A 20,072-nucleotide genomic window follows, 5' to 3' on the forward strand; every position below is an offset into this window, starting at 1 on the left:
CCTGGATCTGGTTATTTTAAACTAAGAATCCGGGAGGACATGCTTGTTTGCAAAACAGCCAAAATTGGCCAGATTGATGTCAATCTTCACTTACCTGGATGCTTTAATGTACAGTATGCAAAACTCTTCAGTTATTCTTGACAACTCTCCATTGTGTGCCTTCTGGAGTAACCTATTGTTAGCCAAGTTGACCTTTCTATTAATAACAGTGCTCTGTTGTATAGGTATATATTTGAGCTTCTTTACTAGTGACATTTTTACTGCAGTTATTCCAAATATAGAGGGTGGTAGTGCGAATGGAGTGTAATGGAACAAGTTATTTTTCGTCGTGACAGTTGTTTTGAGCTGAAATAAACGTGCGGCTAATTTATGCACCATTGCTGGAACGGTGTTAAAATAAACTAATTGAACGGAGCTGTTTTTTGACCACAACATAGAATTCATTGCATTTGGAAACCAGCGGCAGGAGGAAGAAACATTTCAAATGAACACAATTGGAGTTTGTCATTTCAGTTATTAAATGTTCTTCTGCTAGACAGAAATCTCTGTTTCTTCTGACAGGAGGATTGCTGAATATTTATGAATCTATAAGTTAGATTTTTTTTTATCCCACCTTTATTACTTTATAAGTAACTCAAGGTGGCGAATGTACCTAATACTCCTTCCTCCACCTATTTTTCCCACAACAACCCTGTGAGGTGAGTTGGGCTGAGAGAGAGAGAGTAAGAGAGAGTGACTCGCCCAATTTCATCCAGGAGTGGTGAGATTCAGCCAGTTCGCACCACTTTGGGAGAACCGGTTGTTAATTTTCTGAGCAGTTTGGTGAAATGGTTGTTGGAGGAAATCATTAGGGCAGAGAACCGGTTGTTAAATTACTTGAATGCCACTATTGTCATCCAGCCTACTTTCATGCTTAAGGTGGGACTAGAACTCACGGTCTCCTAGTTTCTAGGTCAGCACCTGAACCAGTATACTTGTCGTGTCCCACCCCCACTCCGACGAACGAGTCAAGGAAGTCCGTAACAAACTTGGCAACGAAGCCTCTGCAGCTTGCCAGGCTCCTTCGAGGATTATCAGGACAGGCAGGAGTCCAAGTTGTGACTTCAGCGATAGGGTCCAATATCAGCAAACTAGATAAGACTTTGCTTGACTCAAGGTTGGAATGCCAAAAGCAGGTCCTTTATATAGGCTGTGGGGTGTGGCTCCATGACTCAGCATTTATCCAGGCCTGCCCCACCCATCCTTCTGTTGGCGTCACCTCTCAGATCTCCGGAAGCGAGGGTCCTCCCCATCTGAATTCTCTTCAGCTGGATCTGCTGTCAGCATCTGGGAAAGGGAGGGGTCAGAGGGAGTAGGCCCGGGTAATTCTACCACCTGACTGGCTTCCTGCTCTGAAGGCTGAGCCAAAGGAACACATGCTTGTATGAGTGAGGTTTATCGGACTTCTCCTTTCACTCCTTGAATCCTCTCCGGGCATGGGGCCAGGGCCGGGGGCTGGAGTCATGACAGGCTGTTCATCATCATTATCAGACTTGAAGTCTGATAAAAGGCCCGGTTGGAGACGCCCCTCCCGGCTGAGGAGAGGAGGGAGGACGAGTCACAACAATACTCAAATGGCTCTCTACAGTGGTTGCTGTGCTTCAGTGCTATGCAGTGGCAGGCTGCCATGAACTGTGGGGAGGAGGAATGAAAGGGGGAAATGCTTGGGAAATAGTAAATAGAAACTGTACTTATTCAAGGCTTGGCCTCAAGGCCACCCAGCTGAAAGAAGGAGGGAGTTGCATTCCAACCTGTGTTTGGAGTGAGTTATAAAAACATCTTGCATGAACTGGATTGGTTACATTGAGATGGGCAATGAGAGACAGTTAAAATGGGGGGAATAAAATGCAGGGATTTTGGCACACAATTCTCAGCTCTGGCTATGCAATGCTGCAATACACATGATCTCTAATAAAGCTGAGCCTGGCTGAATGCAGTGGTTAGAGTTCAGTACTGCAGGTTACTTCTGCTGCCTGCTGGCTGCCTGCAGTTTGGCAGTTCAAAATAAGGACCCAAATTGTTGGGAGCAATAAACTGACTCTGTAAATACTTAGAGAGGTCTATAAAGCATGGTATAAAGTGCTATTGCTATTGCTATCATGCCTCTCAGGGATGGGTTCTACTTACCTACAGACCTATCAGTCTACAGACTGATAAACTACAGACCTATCAGTCTGACCTCAATACCGGGGAAGATTCTGGAAAAGATAATCAAGCAACGAATCACCGAACACCTAGAAGCAAACAAAGTAATAACCAAAAGCCAACATGGGTTTGTCAAAATCAGATCATGCCAGACTAATCTTATCGCATTCTTTGACAAAATGACAAAATTAGTAGACCAGAGGAATGCTGTTGATATAATTTACTTGGACTTCAGTAAAGCATTTGATAAAGTAGACCATAACCTACTACTAGATAAAGTAGAAAAATGTGGGTTAGACAGCACCACCACCAGATGGATTCGTAATTGGCTGACCAACCGCACTCAACGTGTAGTCCTCAACGGAACTACATCCACATGGAGGGAAGTATGCAGTGGAGTACCCCAAGGCTCTGTTTTAGGCCCAGTACTCTTCAACATCTTCATCAATGACTTGGACGAGGGGATAGATGGGGAACTCATCAAATTTGCAGATGACACCAAGCTGGCAGGAATAGCCAACACTGCAGAAGATAGGCTCAAGTTACAGAAAGATCTTGACAGACTTGAACATTGGGCGCTATCTAACAAAATGAAATTCAACAGTGAAAAAAGTAAGGTTCTACATTTAGGCCAATAAAACAAAATGCACCAGTACCGTATATGTGGTACCTTGCTCAATAGTAGTACCTGTGAGAGGGATCTTGGAGTCCTAGTGGATAACCATCTAGATATGAGCCAGCAGTGTGCAGCAGCTGTTAAAAAGCCAACACAGTTCTGGGCTGCATAAACAGAGGATAGAATCAAGATCACGTGAAGTGCTAGTACCACTTTATAATGCCTTGGTAAGGCCACACTTGGAATATTGCATCCAGTTTTGGTCGCCACGATGTAAAAAGATGTTGAGACTCTAGAAAGAGTGCAGAGAAGAGCAACAAAGATGATTAGGGACTGGAGGATAAAACATATGAAGAACGGTTGCAGGAACTGGGCATGTCTAGTTTAACAAAAGAAGGACTAGGGGAGACATGATAGCTGTGTTCCAATATCTCAGGGCTGCCACAAAGAAGAGGGAGTCGGGCTGTTCTCCAAAGCACCTGAGGGTAGAACAAGAAGCAATGGGTGGAAACTGATCAAAGAAAGAAGCAACTTAGAACTAAGGAGAAATTTCCTGACAGTTAGAACAATTAATAAGTGGAACGACTTGCCTTCAGAAGTTGTGAATGCTCCAACACTGGAAATTTTTAAGAAAATGTTGGATAACCATCTGACTGAGATGGTGTAGGGTTTCCTGCCTGGGCAGGGGGTTGGACTAGAAGGCCTCCAAGGTCCCTTCCAACTCTGATGTTATGTTATGTTATGTTATGTTACCTTTACCAGCGGTTCACAACAGGATGCGCAGATTATCTATGATGACATCCAGGTGGGTGGGAGAAACCACCTGCCAGTTTTACTACCGGTTTGCAAGAACCGGACTGAACCAAGGGAAATCCACCACTGATGCCTCTGCTAGTCCTTCTTTTCTTTAGACTAGCCAATATGTTTTTAGTCTCAAGGTCTTTAATCATCTCAGTTGCTCTTCTTTGCACTTTTTCCAAAGTCTCAAAATCTTCTTTGTAATGGGGTGACCAAAACTAGATGCACTATTCCAGGTGTGGTTTTACTAAGGCTATATAAAGCGAAATAAAGTGAAATACTTCACATGATTTTGATTCTATGCCTCTGTTTATACAACCAAGGATTGTATTAGCTTTCTTGGCTACTGCCAAAAAAGTGCTTCAGTCTGGATTTCTATACCAAATGATGCTTGGATAATATAATTATTCTTTTGGAATACTGCATCCAGTTTTGGTTGCCACAATGTAAAAAAGATTTTGAGACTCTAGTCAGGGGTTTCAAACTCATGTATCTTTCCCATAAAATGGAGCCAAGGATTGCTTTTATTTAGAGGTTGAAACCGTGGACAGCCTGACACTCTCTTCAATCAATATGTCAACTTCCAACCAATGAACCCAACCAAAGCAAGCATTTTCAAAATCCTCAGATGTCTGAATGCAAGACTTTATTGAGTACATCATTTTGGCACCGATGAAGGCAAAACCAGCTCTGCCTAATTTCAGCGCAAAACCACATAGTTACAATATGGATTTCTCTCCCTATTAGTGCAGGTCACATGGTCCAATTGAGTGACATTGTATTGTTATGAGAAGTCGTTTCTGGCCCTTGCAAGCACTTGCCAATGTATCCTTGGTTCTCACAGCTCTTTTTCTTGAAGTCTGGGACCTGCATTCCATCTCACCCTCCCTTCCCCTCTGGTTCTTTGGCAAGTTGAAAAGGGATATTACTTTGCAAGAGCATAAGCGTGCTTCAAGCTTGACACGATATACCTGACCTCAGTGATGATTTTCTTTCTAACTGGAAGGAGATTGAAGATGATCTAGTTTATCTAAAGTAAGGTTCTACATTTAGGAAAGAAAAACAAAATGCACAGGTACTGTATATGTGGTACCTTGCTCAATAGTAGTAACTGTGAGAGGGATCTTGGAGTCCTAGTAGACAACCTTTTAAATATGAACCAGCAGCATGCAGCAGCTGCCAAAAATGCCAACGCAGTTTTAGGCTATATAAACAGAGGGATAGAATCAAGATCACGTGAAGGCTTAATACCACTTTATAATGCCTTGATAAGGCCACACTTGGAATATTGCATTCAGTTTTGGTTGCCACGATGTAAAAAAGATATTGAGACTCTAGAAAGAGTGTACAGAAGAGCAACAAAGATGATTAGGGACTGGAGGCTAAAACATGAAGAGAGGTTGTAGGAACTGGGTATGTCTAGTTTAACAAAAGAAGGACTAGGGGAGACATGATAGCTGTGTTCCAATATCTCAGGGGCTGCCACAAAGAAGAGGGAGTCGGGCTGTTCTCCAAAGCACCTGAGGGTAGAACAAGAAGCAATGGGTGGAAACTGATCAAAGAAAGAAGCAACTTAGAACTAAGGAGAAATTTCCTGACAGTTAGAACAATTAATAAGTGGAACGACTTGCCTTCAGAAGTTGTGAATGCTCCAACACTGGAAATTTTTAAGAAAATGTTGGATAACCATCTGACTGAGATGGTGTAGGGTTTCCTGCCTGGGCAGGGGGTTGGACTAGAAGGCCTCCAAGGTCCCTTCCAACTCTGATGTTATGTTATGTTATGTTATGTTACCTTTACCAGCGGTTCACAACAGGATGCGCAGATTATCTATGATGACATCCAGGTGGGTGGGAGAAACCACCTGCCAGTTTTACTACCGGTTTGCAAGAACCGGACTGAACCAAGGGAAATCCACCACTGATGCCTCTGCTAGTCCTTCTTTTCTTTAGACTAGCCAATATGTTTTAGTCTCAAGGTCTTTAATCATCTCAGTTGCTCTTCTTTGCACTTTTTCCAAAGTCTCAAAATCTTCTTTGTAATGGGGTGACCAAAACTAGATGCACTATTCCAGGTGTGGTTTTACTAAGGCTATATAAAGCGAAATAAAGTGAAATACTTCACATGATTTTGATTCTATGCCTCTGTTTATACAACCAAGGATTGTATTAGCTTTCTTGGCTACTGCCAAAAAAGTGCTTCAGTCTGGATTTCTATACCAAATGATGCTTGGATAATATAATTATTCTTTTGGAATACTGCATCCAGTTTTGGTTGCCACAATGTAAAAAAGATTTTGAGACTCTAGTCAGGGGTTTCAAACTCATGTATCTTTCCCATAAAATGGAGCCAAGGATTGCTTTTATTTAGAGGTTGAAACCGTGGACAGCCTGACACTCTCTTCAATCAATATGTCAACTTCCAACCAATGAACCCAACCAAAGCAAGCATTTTCAAAATCCTCAGATGTCTGAATGCAAGACTTTATTGAGTACATCATTTTGGCACCGATGAAGGCAAAACCAGCTCTGCCTAATTTCAGCGCAAAACCACATAGTTACAATATGGATTTCCCCCTCTCCCTATTAGTGCAGGTCACATGGTCCAATTGAGTGACATTGTATTGTTATGAGAAGTCGTTTCTGGCCCTTGCAAGCACTTGCCAATGTATCCTTGGTTCTCACAGCTCTTTTTCTTGAAGTCTGGGACCTGCATTCCATCTCACCCTCCCTTCCCCTCTGGTTCTTTGGCAAGTTGAAAAGGGATATTACTTTGCAAGAGCATAAGCGTGCTTCAAGCTTGACACGATATACCTGACCTCAGTGATGATTTTCTTTCTAACTGGAAGGAGATTGAAGATGATCTAGTTTATCTAAAGTAAGGTTCTACATTTAGGAAAGAAAAACAAAATGCACAGGTACTGTATATGTGGTACCTTGCTCAATAGTAGTAACTGTGAGAGGGATCTTGGAGTCCTAGTAGACAACCTTTTAAATATGAACCAGCAGCATGCAGCAGCTGCCAAAAATGCCAACGCAGTTTTAGGCTATATAAACAGAGGGATAGAATCAAGATCACGTGAAGGCTTAATACCACTTTATAATGCCTTGATAAGGCCACACTTGGAATATTGCATTCAGTTTTGGTTGCCACGATGTAAAAAAGATATTGAGACTCTAGAAAGAGTGTACAGAAGAGCAACAAAGATGATTAGGGGACTGGAGGCTAAAACATGAAGAGAGGTTGTAGGAACTGGATATGTCTATTTTATTTATTTATTTATTTATTTATTTATTATTTAAATTTTTATACCGCCCTTCTCCCGAAGGACTCAGGGCGGTGTACAGCCAAGATTAAAACAATTAAATATACAAAATTAAAATATCAGTTAAAATACATATTCAATAATGGCCAAATTAAAACCGTCAAATTGACCCAAACTAAAATACACCATATAAAATTATTAAAAATTCAAAATTTGAAAATTTAAAAATCAAGCCAGTCCCGCTTGGATAAACAAATAAGTTTTCAATTCACGGCGAAAGGTCCGAAAGTCAGGTAGTTGGCGCAAACCGGGGGGAAGTTCGTTCCAGAGGGTAGGTGCTCCAACAGAGAAGGCCCTTCCCCTGGGGGCCGCCAGCCGACATTGCTTGGCGGACGGCACCCTGAGAAGACCCTCTCTGTGAGAGCGTACGGGTCAGTGGGAGGCATAAGGTAACAGCAGGCGGTCCCGTAAGTACCCGGGCCCTAAGCCATGGAGCACTTTAAAGGTGGTAACCAGGACCTTGAAGCGCACCCGAAAGACCACAGGTAGCCAGTGCAGACTGCGCAGGAGTGGTGTTACCCGGGAGCAACGTGAAGCTCCCTCAATCACCCACGCAGCTGCATTCTGGACTAACTGGAGTCTCTGAGTGCACTTCAGGGGTAGCCCCATGAAGAGAGCATTGCAATAATCCAGACGAGAAGTGACGAGAGCATGAGTGACCGTGCATAAGGCATCCTGGTCCAGAAAGGGGCGCAATTGGCGAACCAGGCGAACCTGGTAAAAGGCTCTCCTGGAGACGGCCGCCAGGTGGTCTTCAAACGACAGCCGTCCATCCAGGAGAACGCCCAAGTTGCGTACCCTCTCTGTTGGGGCCAGTGACTCGCCCCCAACAGTCAGCCGCCTAGTTTGATGAAAAGTTTGTCTAGTTTGATGAAAAGGACTAGGGGAGACATGATAGCAGTGTTCCAATATCTCAGGGGCTGCCATAAAGAAGAGGGAGTCAAGTTATTTTCCAAAGCACCTGAGGGTAGGACAAGAAGCAATGGGTGGAAACTAATCAAGAAGAGAAGCAACTTAGAACTAAGGAGAAATTTCCTGACAGAACAATTAATCAGTGGAACAAATTGCCTCCAGAAGTTGTGAATGGTCCAAAACTGGAAGTTTTTAAGAAGATGTTGGATAACCATTTGTCTGAAGTGGTGTAGAGTTTCCTGCCTGGGCAGGGGGTTGGAGTAGAAGACCTCCAAGGTCTCTTCCAACTCTGTTATTCCATTCTGTTCTATCTTGGTTTAAGGCTAAAGAATTGCATCCCAAGAATGAATGGATTGGTGGGTCATTACCAAAAGAGGTTGCGGATTTGAATGGCTGTCTCAGGTTATTTCTTCCCCCCCCCCCAAAAAAAAAACACTGTTTGGGAATAGCTGGGCATATATGCTCTGCATATTTCTGCACCTTCTTCCTTGAACATGGCACCATCATCACATCTTTCCTGTAATGGTGAAAATCTCACCAAGAAAAACCAGCAGACTGGAGAAGACGAGGACCTAAGTGACTGCTTCAGCTTGGTAAATAACACTGAGCCATTGGATTCAGGGTCAGAGTGAGGTGGCAAGAATATATATGTCAAATATATCTTCAAAAGAAACAGACCTGTATGATGCAAGTGGGATACACAGAGAGGAAATATGTTTGTAAATGATAAGGGGAAAAAAATGTGAGGTGCTTCTCTGGTTACTAAGGAGGCAGACTGTTCTTCTCCATAAATTTGTTCTAAACCCTTTATCTGGTTGCAGAGCTATCTGACCTACATTTCAAATGAAGGATGTAAAATGGCATCTGACAAGCTATCTGCTCAAAATCACTATGAAGGATTAACTTTACTACTAAGTAGTCATTCTTAACATCATCTTTAGTTTGGGAGTTGCAGTCCATACATCTTTCAGTCACCAAGTTTGATAAACAGAACAGAATAACAGTTGGAAGGGACCTTGAAGGTCTTCTGGTCCAACCCACTGCTCAAACAGGAAACCCTGTACCATTGCAAACAAGTGGCTGTCCAGTCTCTTCTTAAAAACTTCCAGTGAGGGAGCATAATCAACTTCTGAAGGCAATCCATTCCATGGATTAATTGTTCTAACTGTCAGGAAATGTCTCCTTAGTTCTAAGTTGCTTCTCTCCTTGATTAGTCTCCACCCATTGCTTCTTCAGGTGCTTTGGAGAATAGCTTGACTCCCTCTTCTTTGTGGAAGCCCCTGAGATATTGGAACACTGCTATCATGTCTCCCCTAGTCCTTCTTTTCACTAGGCTAGACAAACCCACAACTTCTGAAGGCAAGCCGTTCTACTGGTTGATTGTTCTCACTGTTAGGAAATTTCTCCTTAGTTCTAGGATGCTTCTCTTTATTATTTTCTATTAATTGTTTCTTGTCTTTTCTTCTGGAGCTTTGGAAAATAGGTTGACACCCCCCCACTCCTCTTCTTTGTAGCTCTCACATATTGGAACACTGTTGTGTCATCCCTAGTCCTTCTTTTCATTAGACTAGATATACCGAATTCCTACAATGGTTCTTTATATGTTTTAACCTCGAAACCTCTAATCTTTCTTGTTGCTCTTCTCTGTACTCTTTCCAGAGTCTCAACTTCTTTTTTATACTGTGTGTCAGGGTTCCAAGTAACATCCCCAATGAAAGAAGACTCCAAGGCTTGAAGTTCCTCAAAGTTCCATTTTATTAGAGATGTGATATTGGCACATCTGGGAAAATCCAAATCTGAAAACTTCTAGGTTTTCCCCACCCAAAGGAAAGTCCAAGTCCCTTCCCCCTGCACCCACATGTCCATCACATGGTCCAATCCAAGCACCGTCCCAACTGGAGATGCCTCCCAGTTCCAGCCTTCCAGGTGCAGGGCAAGATGTCCTTGACTCTCTGAGAAAGGAATGTTATTATGATTACATATCACCCATGCTCCATACAATCCCTCCTCCCAGTTTCCCACAGTACTAAATGTGGCAGGCCTGAAGGCCCTAGGCAAAAGATGGCTTCCAGGCCTGACACTGTGCCGACCAAAACTGGATGCAGTATTCCAGGTGTGGTCCTTACACTTACAACCATTGCAGCGTCTCTGTGATCATGTGATCAGTATTTGGGTGCTTGGGAACCAGCATGTATTTATGACAGTTGAAGTATCCCAGAATACCAGGATCTCCATTTGCGACTTTCTCAGCTGGCTGCCAATAAGCACAGTCAATGGGGAGCCCAGATGCTCTTAACAACTGTCTGATTCATTTAACAGCCATGCTGATTCACTTAACAACTATGGCAAAAAGGTGATTAAATCAGGAGATGACTCACTTCACTATCACCTTGCTTAATGACAGAAGTTCCAATCCTAATTGTGGTTATAAATCAAGGATTACATGTATTATTTTAAATTTTTATTTTTAAACAAACATACATAAAAACATAGCATCATCTTCAATTGTAGAGACAAAGGATTACATATATTGTGTGGAACATATTTGGACAGGTCTTTCTATTTTAAACATAAACCACTCAAACTTTTGGTTACTCTATTTGATTTTGGAGATCCCAAAAGTCCTTTTCCAAGAGGTAATTGGACGTTCTGGTTTTTCTTTTCTTTGAAGACGTTTCACTTCTTCACTTCAGAGCTGAAAAGGCTTCTTGGATGAGAAGCGAAACATCTTCAGAGAAAAACCAGAACATCCAGCTGCCGCTTGAAAAAGCACCCTAGGGACAACCATAACCTGGACGACTAAGAATCTCCATAGACATTGATTTTTGAGTAGTTTATTTGATCATTGGAGCTGATCTTGGACCGGGTTTCCCTATGCACAGTCACTCACGCCCTCGTCACTTCCCGCCTGGATTACTGCAGGGCTCCCCTTGAAGAGCACCCGGAGGCTTCAACTGGTCCAGAATGCGGCCGCGCGGGTGATTGAGGGAGCGCTCGAAGCTCCCATATAACAATATAATAAGATATAATAAGAGTTCTCCATTCCTCTGAAAACAATAAAATACCCTATCCCACCAGACTTGAAATCCTAGGCTTAGAAAACTTGGAACTCCGTCGCCTTCGACAAGACCTAAGCTTAACTCACAGAATCATCTATTGTAATGTCCTTCCTGTTAAAGATTACTTCAGCTTTAATTGCAATAATACTAGAGCAACTAATAGATTTAAACTTAATGTCAACCGCTTTAATCTAGATTGCAGAAAATATGACTTCTGTAACAGAATCATCAGTGCTTGGAATACTTTACCTGACTCTGTGGTCTCTTCCCATAATCCTAAAAGTTTTATCCGAAAACTTTCTACTATTGACCTCACCCCATTCCTAAGAGGACCATAAGGGGCGTGCATAAGCGCACAAACGTGCCTACCGTTCCTGTCCTATTGTCTTTCTTTTCTTCTCCCTATATATATGCTTATACCTCTTTATATTTACTCATATATGTGTTTATATACTATATAATCTTTTGTATGATACCTACATATATTGTTGTGACAAAATAAAATAAATAAAATAAATTAAAATAAAATAAAATAAACACCTATGCTGCGCAGGCTGCACTGGCTTCCGGTTGCCTTCTGGGTGCAATTTAAGGTGTTGGTTCTCACCTTTAAAGCGCTCCATGGCTTAGGACCGGGTTACTTACGGGACCGCTTGCTGCTACCGGTGGCCTCCCATCGACCAGTGCGCTCCCACAGAGAGGGTGTCCTCAGGGTGCGGTTGGCCAGACAATGTCGACTGGTGACCTCCAGGGGGAGGGCCTTCTCTGCGGGAGCTCCAGCCCTCTGGAACGAGCTACCCCCAGGGATACGCCAACTCCCTGACCTCCGGGCCTTCCGGCGTGAGTTGAAGACTCTTTTATTTCATCGTGCAGGACTGGCCTAATAGATTTTTAATGGGGTTTTTTAATAGTTTTTAGAATTTTCAGCCTATTTAAATTAATCTTTTAAATTTGATTTTAATTTTTATGTTTGTTGTTCTTAGTTGGCTGTAAACCGCCCTGAGTCCTTCGGGAGAAGGGCGGTATAGAAATTGAAATAATAAATAAATAAATAAATAAATAAATAAATAAATTAAATAAATAAATAAATAAATAAATAAATAAATAAATAAATAAATAAATAAATAAATAAATGCATTCAGAAACTATTCCTTGAAAATCAAGACCACGGTATGCAGAATATCTTGAAAAAGAAGATAAAGTTTAAAGACTTTTGGTGGCGCAACATTGGAAGAAAGAAGAATTGCCTACAACTGAAGGATGGACACTCAAAGTTTCAAATTTGGCAGAAATGGCAAAAATTTCTGCGTATCTGAAAGATTATTCACAAGAACGATATATAGTAGAATGCAGAAAATGGATTGATTATATTCAAAATAGGTATCAGACTAAAAAGTATCAAATAGCTTATGAGTGATTGTAGGAAATGTATTGTATTTGTTTTATTTGTTTAAAAGGGGAAAGGGGAGCTAAGGGATCAATGGGGGAGAAGAGATTAGGGGTTATGGTTTTTGTAGTAGTCTAGCATATGCTTGTTAGATGTTATACCCTGTATTTTGCTCTGGGAAGTCTCCCGGGGGAGGGGAGGGGGGAAAGGTGAATGGGAGGGGGGGAGGGAGGGGGAGGGGGGAGGTGGGGAGATAATTATTAAAAAAAATTATTGTAAAACTTTTTCAATAAAAAGAAAGAAAAAAAAAGAAAGAAAATTGAGACCATGGGAAAAATCCCATAGACAGGGCGGGGGGGGGGAAGAGTATTTTAAAAAGTGCCTTTGGTAGGGATTATGAGCACTTATTTTGTTGATTTAGAAAGCTAGGCAGAATTGGACTTAGTTTGTAATTGGCTGAGCGCCCATCCCAAAATCCCCATAGGTTAGTCCGGGAATTTGAAAGGCAGCCTAGAAAAAGGCAATGGTAAACCTATGTTATTTCCAAAAAAATAAATAAATAATGGATTCAATTATCATTAACTAGGCTTGGCACAAGGGCATATTTATTACTTTAGGAACAGATAAATCAATCTAGTTCCAGTTTGTGTCAGTATTACATAAGGTCAAACATAAAACTCTTTTTCCTAAGAGTTTTCAAAGATAATATGAACATCTGCATTTACTCTCTAAACGTAAATTTACTCTCTAAAATTTGCACATACCCTAAAGTACTCCTTTTATCAATATTTGCCTAAAATATATGTGCTTGTGCACATTTTCGTCTAGAAAAAAGTGAAATGGAAAATGTGGAGGAATGTGAAATATGGATAACTATATTCTGATTTATGAATCCTGGGAATGCAAATTAGCTGCTTTGCTTTAACAGAAGAACACACAGTCAACAGCCCCATCTGAGACTTGGTTGCAGTTCAGAGCTCCTGATACAACTGGCAGTGATGTAATTTTAATGTTCCAGAAGGGGATAATTGTTAAATACATGGGGAACAATCCTTTCAACTCTATTCAATTAATTTTGCTAAGTTTTAATTAGGCTTTAATTTAAATTTTAACTTTTCCTTGGCTGGCCCACCCAGAAGCCAAGGATATTTTGGTTGAAAGTAGGTTATGCAGCCAGTTTTAAAATAGGGTCTGAATCCATTTCTCCATGGTTCCATTTTAGACACTGAAATCAAAACTTCATAGAACAGAATAGAATATGCTGGGTAGAGTAGAGTAGAGTAGAGTAGAGTAGAGTAGAGTAGAGTAGAGTAGAGTAGAGTAGAGTAGAGTAGAACGGAACTGAGTGGAGAGGAATTGGAATTGGAATTGGAATTGGAATTGGAATTGGAATTGGAAATGGGAATGGGAATGGGAATGGAATGGAATGGAATTCTTTATTGGCCAGGTGTGATTGGACACACAAGGAATGTCTCAGGTGAATAAACTCTCAGTGTACATACAAACAACAAAGTAATATAATCATAAGATATCAATAGGAGAAGGTTATAAGAAAGATGAAAAGGATAATAATAATAGAGCCCTACCACATGGGTAAATATCCTTAGACATAAGGCAATATTGTAATAATTAGGTATTCAGCAGAGTGATGGCATGAGGGGGGGGGGAAACTGTGTTGTTTTGGTATGCAATGCCTTATAGTGGAATCCTGAGGGGAGGCGTTGAAACAGTTTATGTCCAGGATGGGAGGGGTCTACTGATATTTTCTTAGCCCTCTTTCTGAGTCATGCAATATACAGGTCCTCAATGGAAGGCAGGCTGGTTGCAATTGTTTTGTTTCTGCAGTCCTAACTATCTATCGGAGTCTCTACCTGTCCCATTTGGTTGCTGTGCCAAACCAGACAGTTATAGAAGTGCAACTCAATAATTCAGACAGACTCAATAATTCCTCTGTAGATTTGTATCAGCAGCTCCTTGGGCAGTCTGAGCTTTCTGAATTCATAGCTGCCAAAAGAACACTTTTTTTTTTTTTTATCATCCCAAACTTTCTAAGGCTGAACTTGGGGTGAAAATCAGAGAAAGCAGAAGGAAAATGAGCTACACACCCAGCTGAAAGTCTCTTATTTTGTTTCTCTCCCACTCTACGTCTCATCCAGCATTTTTGAAGGATTATTGTTTTACAGACTGTGAGGGAAACAGACTGTGGTGAATTACAGATTAGGTTTTCGGCTAAAAAGGAATAGAACGGATTAAGAAGGAACAAATTGATAAACCGGAACTGAACAGATTGTGCTTTCTTCTTGCAGATCTGAGGAACCGAGTCTTTGAAGTGTGACTGGAGTCGCAGTCGAGAAAGATGCTTGTGAACGGTTGACTGGATGGTCTGGTCTTCAGAAACCCCCTTGGTGCAGAGAACTATGGCGATCAGCCTTGCGGCGATTGCAGAAGGAAACGTATTGGAGACAGGCAAAGTTCTAAGATGATCAGACGAACCCATGGGAGGGCCTAGCGAGAAGCCAAGGTGTGGCTTCAAAGCTGTTCTAAAGGCGTGAAGGGCTCAGTTTCCCAGGAAGGGTATGGCCAGATCCTTTTTCAGACCACAAAAGTTTCTTCGGAGGACCCAGTTTCTGCTCTTTTTCCTCACGGCCGCTTATCTGATGGCTGGTAGCCTTCTCCTCCTACAGAGATCTCGCGTGGTTCTGCAGCAAGGCTCCCGAGGGTTCTCCAGGAATCAGGGCCTACCAGTCGCTGAGACTTTGCTGGGGGAGGCAAATGCAGAGAGCAGGCCAGTTCAGATGCCTCGCTTGACTTCTAAGCTTCTGGTGAACATGCATACAGTCTATGGATCCAACCCGGACCAGAAAGATGGACCACGGTGGTTGATCTCCAGAAATTCAGAATTGAGACAGTTACGGAGGCGGTGGTTTCTCCGATTTGTAAATGACCAAGAACCCGTTCTGGCTTCTGGAGCAAAAACACTGAAGCACGCCTCCAAAAGCAAAGGTAAATCTGGTTCTGAAGCTTGCGCTAGATTTTTTAGAAGTATTTCAGAAAGGAGACATAGATACCTTGAAGTAGCTTCTTAGGGTGATATTATTATTATCTACTTTATTCATTAAACATGAAACTCAGTCAACTGAACATTCAAAAAGGCATCACAAACACTATTGACTGGTGCTAATGGTTGATACGGGTTGCTGCCAGCGTCCTAGGTATCAACCAAGCACCTTCTTAAGATGTACGATGTTCCAAGTAGAACAATTTTTTGCCATTCCGCTGGTGTTATTGCAGGAAGCTGCAATTTGTTGATGTATCTTATAAAATTCTTGGACATGGTACCAAGTGCCCCAATGACAATGGCGGCTTCTTCTTCTTCTTCTTCTTCTTCTTCTTCTTCTTCTTCTTCTTCTTCTTCTTCTTCTTCTTCTTCTTCTTCTTCTTCTTCTTCTTCTTCTTCTTCTTCTTCTTCTTCTTCTTCTTCTTCTCCTCCTCCTCCTCCTCCTCCTCCTCCTCCTCCTCCTCCTCCCTCTTCCTCTTCTTCCCCACTTTTCTACTTATCAAAGTGCACCAGGCAGTTTACAAAAGCAAGAAGTAGAAAATATTTAAAAAGCACCACCAAGAAATCAACAAACAGACTAATTTAAATATATATTTAATAGCTGGTACAGTGATGGCGACGATGACATGAAACCCAAGAGGAGCAAATCATTTCATTTACGCTCACATTTCCTTTGATTGGCTCATAATTCACCATCTGTCATTCTACCTTCACAATACCTCCATGATGTTTAGTAACCGGTCAACCTTATAAGTAGGTAGACCAGGAAATTGATTCCCCAAGATGACTAGAACTGTATTTTATTGAGCTAGCCTGTAGTAACAAATTCTTGTAAATTTGTCTCTTTTCTCCCTTCCAATCCTTTGTACCATAGATGTGTGGTCTTCAATTCCCAGGATTCTCTGGCCACCATGTTGTGAGTTGGAGACTGTACATTGTAGAGCTGCCCAGGGTGAGAAATGATGTCTAGGGAATGAGGGAACCATTCACACACACACACACACACACACACACACACACACATACACATGCACGCACCAGTCTTAATGCATGTGTCTTCTCCATTTGTGGTTGTCCTGGCAGTTTAGGGAAATAATGATAGTAAATAAAATACATTGTCGAAGCCTTACCCACTTTGCATTGTATCTCTTCCTTCTCCAAGATAGGCAGCCATATGAATTGACTAGAATGAATGAATGAATGAATGCCCATTCAAGGAAACGCCTTTTATGAATTGACTAATACATATATGAATGAATGAATGAATCAATACATGAATCAATGCATACCCATTCAGAGAAATGCCCTTTATGGAATGACTAATATATATGAGTGAGTGAGTGAGTGAATGCCCATTCCTGGAAATGCGTGTTGTGTGACAATTGGCAATGAGGGATAATGCCCAAGTCTTAAACATGGCAAAGGGCTGAGGCAAAATATTGTTGAGTATGTGAAATCTAATCTAAACTAATTAAATCTAATGATTCAAACAGGCCAGGCAAGGAGATAAGTGCAATTGAAACCTTGCCTCTTTGGCATGTTCATTGTTGTTACATGCATGCAGAAGATGGGGTCTTGATTGTGCTGTCACACTCACATCTTGCCTCTTTTGAATACCCCCCTGCAGTGGTTGCATATCTATGCACTATCTTTAGCCGTAATTGAAACATGGATTGCAATTGCTTTCCTCCAGAATTTCCCCCCCCCTATTTTCCAAATTAGGCAACAGCTTAGTCATTTCCTGGTGGTCTCTCATCCCAGCATTAACCAATCCCAACTGTCAAGCACCAAGAAAATCAGGAGACCCAGACAGTTCAAATGGGTATAAATGAGAGCTGTGGTGGCACAGTGGTTAGAGTGCAGTATGGCAGACTAATTCTGCCAACTGCCAGCAGTTCGATTCTCACCGGCTCAAGATTGACTCAGCCTTCCATCCTTCTGAGGTCAGTAAAATGAGGACCCAGATTGTTGGGGGCAATAGGTTGACACTGTAAACTGCTTAAAGAGGGCTGTAAAACACTCTGGAGTGGTATATAAGTCTATTGCTACTTCCATAAAGATTTATTGTAAATGTAGGCTGTCCACAAGGATCTGTATTATTGGCCCAGGGAAATTGGAAGGAGATAAGAGTAGAAGGAAAAGGGATGTGGTGGCTCAGTGGCTAAGATGCTGAGTTTGTCGATCGAAAGGTTGGCAGTTCAGCAGTTCGAATCCCTAGTGCCATGTAACAGGGTGAGCGCCTGTTACTTGTCCCAGCTTCGGACAACCTAGCAGTTTGAAAGCACGTAAAAAACACAAATAGAAAAATAGGGACCACTTTTGGTGGGAAGGTAACAGTGTTCCATGTGCCTTTGGTGTTTAGTCATGTGGGCCACATGACTATGGAGATGTCTTCGGACAGTGCTGGCTCTTCAGCTTTGAAACGGAGATGAGCACCGCCCCCTAGAGTCGGGAACGACTAGCACATGTGCAAGGGGAACCTTTACCTTTAAGAGTAGAAGCAATTCAAGGTAGGCTGAACTTAGACCTCTTGTGGGCACGCAGGGATTCATGATTTATGACAGATCTCGTGCTCAGCCTGGTCATCTCCTACACCAACTCTGTTTAGCTTTTCTTATTGGTCACATATTGCCTCCTAGGTGAGCCAGAGGGTAAAATCAACAAAGATATCAGTAGCAACAGGACTTAGATTTATATATCACTTCATAGTGCTTATACAGCCCTCTCTAAGCAGAGTCAGCATATTGCCCCCAACAATCTGGGTCCTCATTTTACCCACCTCAGAAGGATGGAAGGCTGAGTCAACCTTGAGCCTGCTGAGATTTGATCTGCCAAACTGCTGGCAGCTGGTGATCAGCAGAAGTAGCCTGCAGTACTGCACTTTAACCACTGCGCCACCGTGGCTCATTAGAGATATGAGCATCTCTGTGAGGACTAAAGGTAATCAGAAGACGAGGCTCAAAATATCAGAGCAAGCCTTAATACAAAAGCCTTAAAAAGCCTTTTGTAATATTACAGATAGTCCTTTACCTACAACCATTCATTTAGTGACCGTTCAAAGTTACAACACCATTCAAAAAAACGACTTGTGACCATTTTTACACTTATGACTATTGTAGCAACCCCCATGGTCATATGATTCGGACTGGCAACTATTTATTATGGTTGCAACGTCCTTGAGTCATGCAATAGCAATAGATTTAGACTTATATACCACTTCACAGTGCTTTACAGCCCTTTCTAAGCAGTTTACAGAGTCAGCATATTGCCCCCAACAATCTGGGTCCTCATTTTACTGACCTCGGAAGGATGGAAGGCTGAGTCAGCTTTGAGCTGGTGAGGATTGAACTGCTGGGAGTCGGCAGAGTTAGCCTACAATACTGCATTTGTGTTACTAACCGAACAACTGCAGTGATTCACTTAACAACTGTGCCAAGAAAGATCTCCAAACAGGGCAAAACTCACTTAACAGCTGTCTTGCTTGGCAACTGAAATGTTGGCCACAATTTTGGTCATATGTCAAGAAGTACCTCTCATCTTAATTAAAAACCGTTACATAAAGCAGGTGTCAGCATTCCGAGTAACACATCCACCAAAAGCAGGACTCTGAGGCAGAGATTCTTCAAAGAACATGTTTATTGAATACATCATATCGGCACAGCCAGTGAAAACCAACTCTAAAAAGTTCCTGTGGTTTTAGACTAATTAAAAGAACAAATAGTTCCATCTCCAAATGTACATTGGTCACATTATCCAATATAAGTAGCTGACAAGCTGCTTGGTCCCTCCTCTCTTTCTTCAACTGCCACCTGTTAGGATGACCTTGGTTCCCACAAGAAAACTCTTTGTTTTGACTGTTAGTCAGTCTATCGACTTCCCCTTCCTTTCCCCCTCTCAGAGTTTGTGGCAACTGTTAAGGATAGTCTTATCTCACAACCGATGTTGTGGGCTATTGAGCAGATTACCCTTTGAGTTTATTCACGAAAACGACTGAGAATGATTGTGGACAACAACAGTTAACAAATTGGGTTTTGATAATATTTTACTTTTAAGAAACAACAAAAGACAATCCAAGTCATACACATATAAAGTGAGATAAAAATCAGTCCAGGGATATTTTTCAAATATAAAGTCTTCTTACCAGTTGTAGAAAAATACAATAAAACAGATCTTCTTTAGTTTCATTCAGGAACAAAGTTCAATATAAAAACAGTCAATAAATATTAAAGAAGCAATAAATAGCCATGATCAAGCAATGATCATGCATAGAGATCAAATGTAGAGTTACAGCATATCAGCAGGTAAAATGGTGTAATGTTCAAACAAACCATAATTCAGCTTTCTTTAAGTACATTGGCTACAGAGCTCAGCCAATCAGGATGCATGATGATGCAACAAAGTTTTTAAAGCTACATGATATTTTTAGCTACAAACACACAATGTTGGTTTATATATTTCCTGACCAACCAGTTGGGCAATAACCATTTCCTAACAGCAACTATGAGGCAGCAGAATTATTTTATTATTATTATTATTATTTATTATTTATTACATTTTTATACCGCCCTTCTCCCGAAGGACTCAGGGCGGTGTACAGCCGGAGATAAAATACAAGATATGTACAATTAAAACAAATTAAAACATAGCAAAATTACAAAAATGGCTAATAATTAAAATTTAAATTTAAAATATTTAAGAATATTAATAAAACCCCAATTTAAAATCAAACTATT

The 20,072-nt window shown here is 41.5% G+C and overlaps 1 protein-coding gene across 2 annotated transcripts in view; it reads left to right on the forward strand.

Moving 5' to 3' along the window:
- The window catches only part of WSCD1 (WSC domain containing 1), a 95,289-nt gene that overhangs the window by 19,942 nt on the left and 55,275 nt on the right, over positions 1–20,072 (forward strand). For both annotated transcript variants that reach the window (XM_058164278.1, XM_058164276.1), the window contains exon 2: positions 14,588–15,284. In XM_058164278.1, coding sequence (XP_058020261.1) covers positions 14,858–15,284 — 427 coding nt within the window. In that variant the 5' untranslated portion in view covers positions 14,588–14,857. The remainder of the gene's footprint in view (positions 1–14,587; positions 15,285–20,072) is intronic.

This window comes from Ahaetulla prasina, chromosome 1 (genome assembly GCF_028640845.1).
Source record: "Ahaetulla prasina isolate Xishuangbanna chromosome 1, ASM2864084v1, whole genome shotgun sequence".
NCBI classification, from domain to species: domain Eukaryota; kingdom Metazoa; phylum Chordata; class Lepidosauria; order Squamata; family Colubridae; genus Ahaetulla; species Ahaetulla prasina.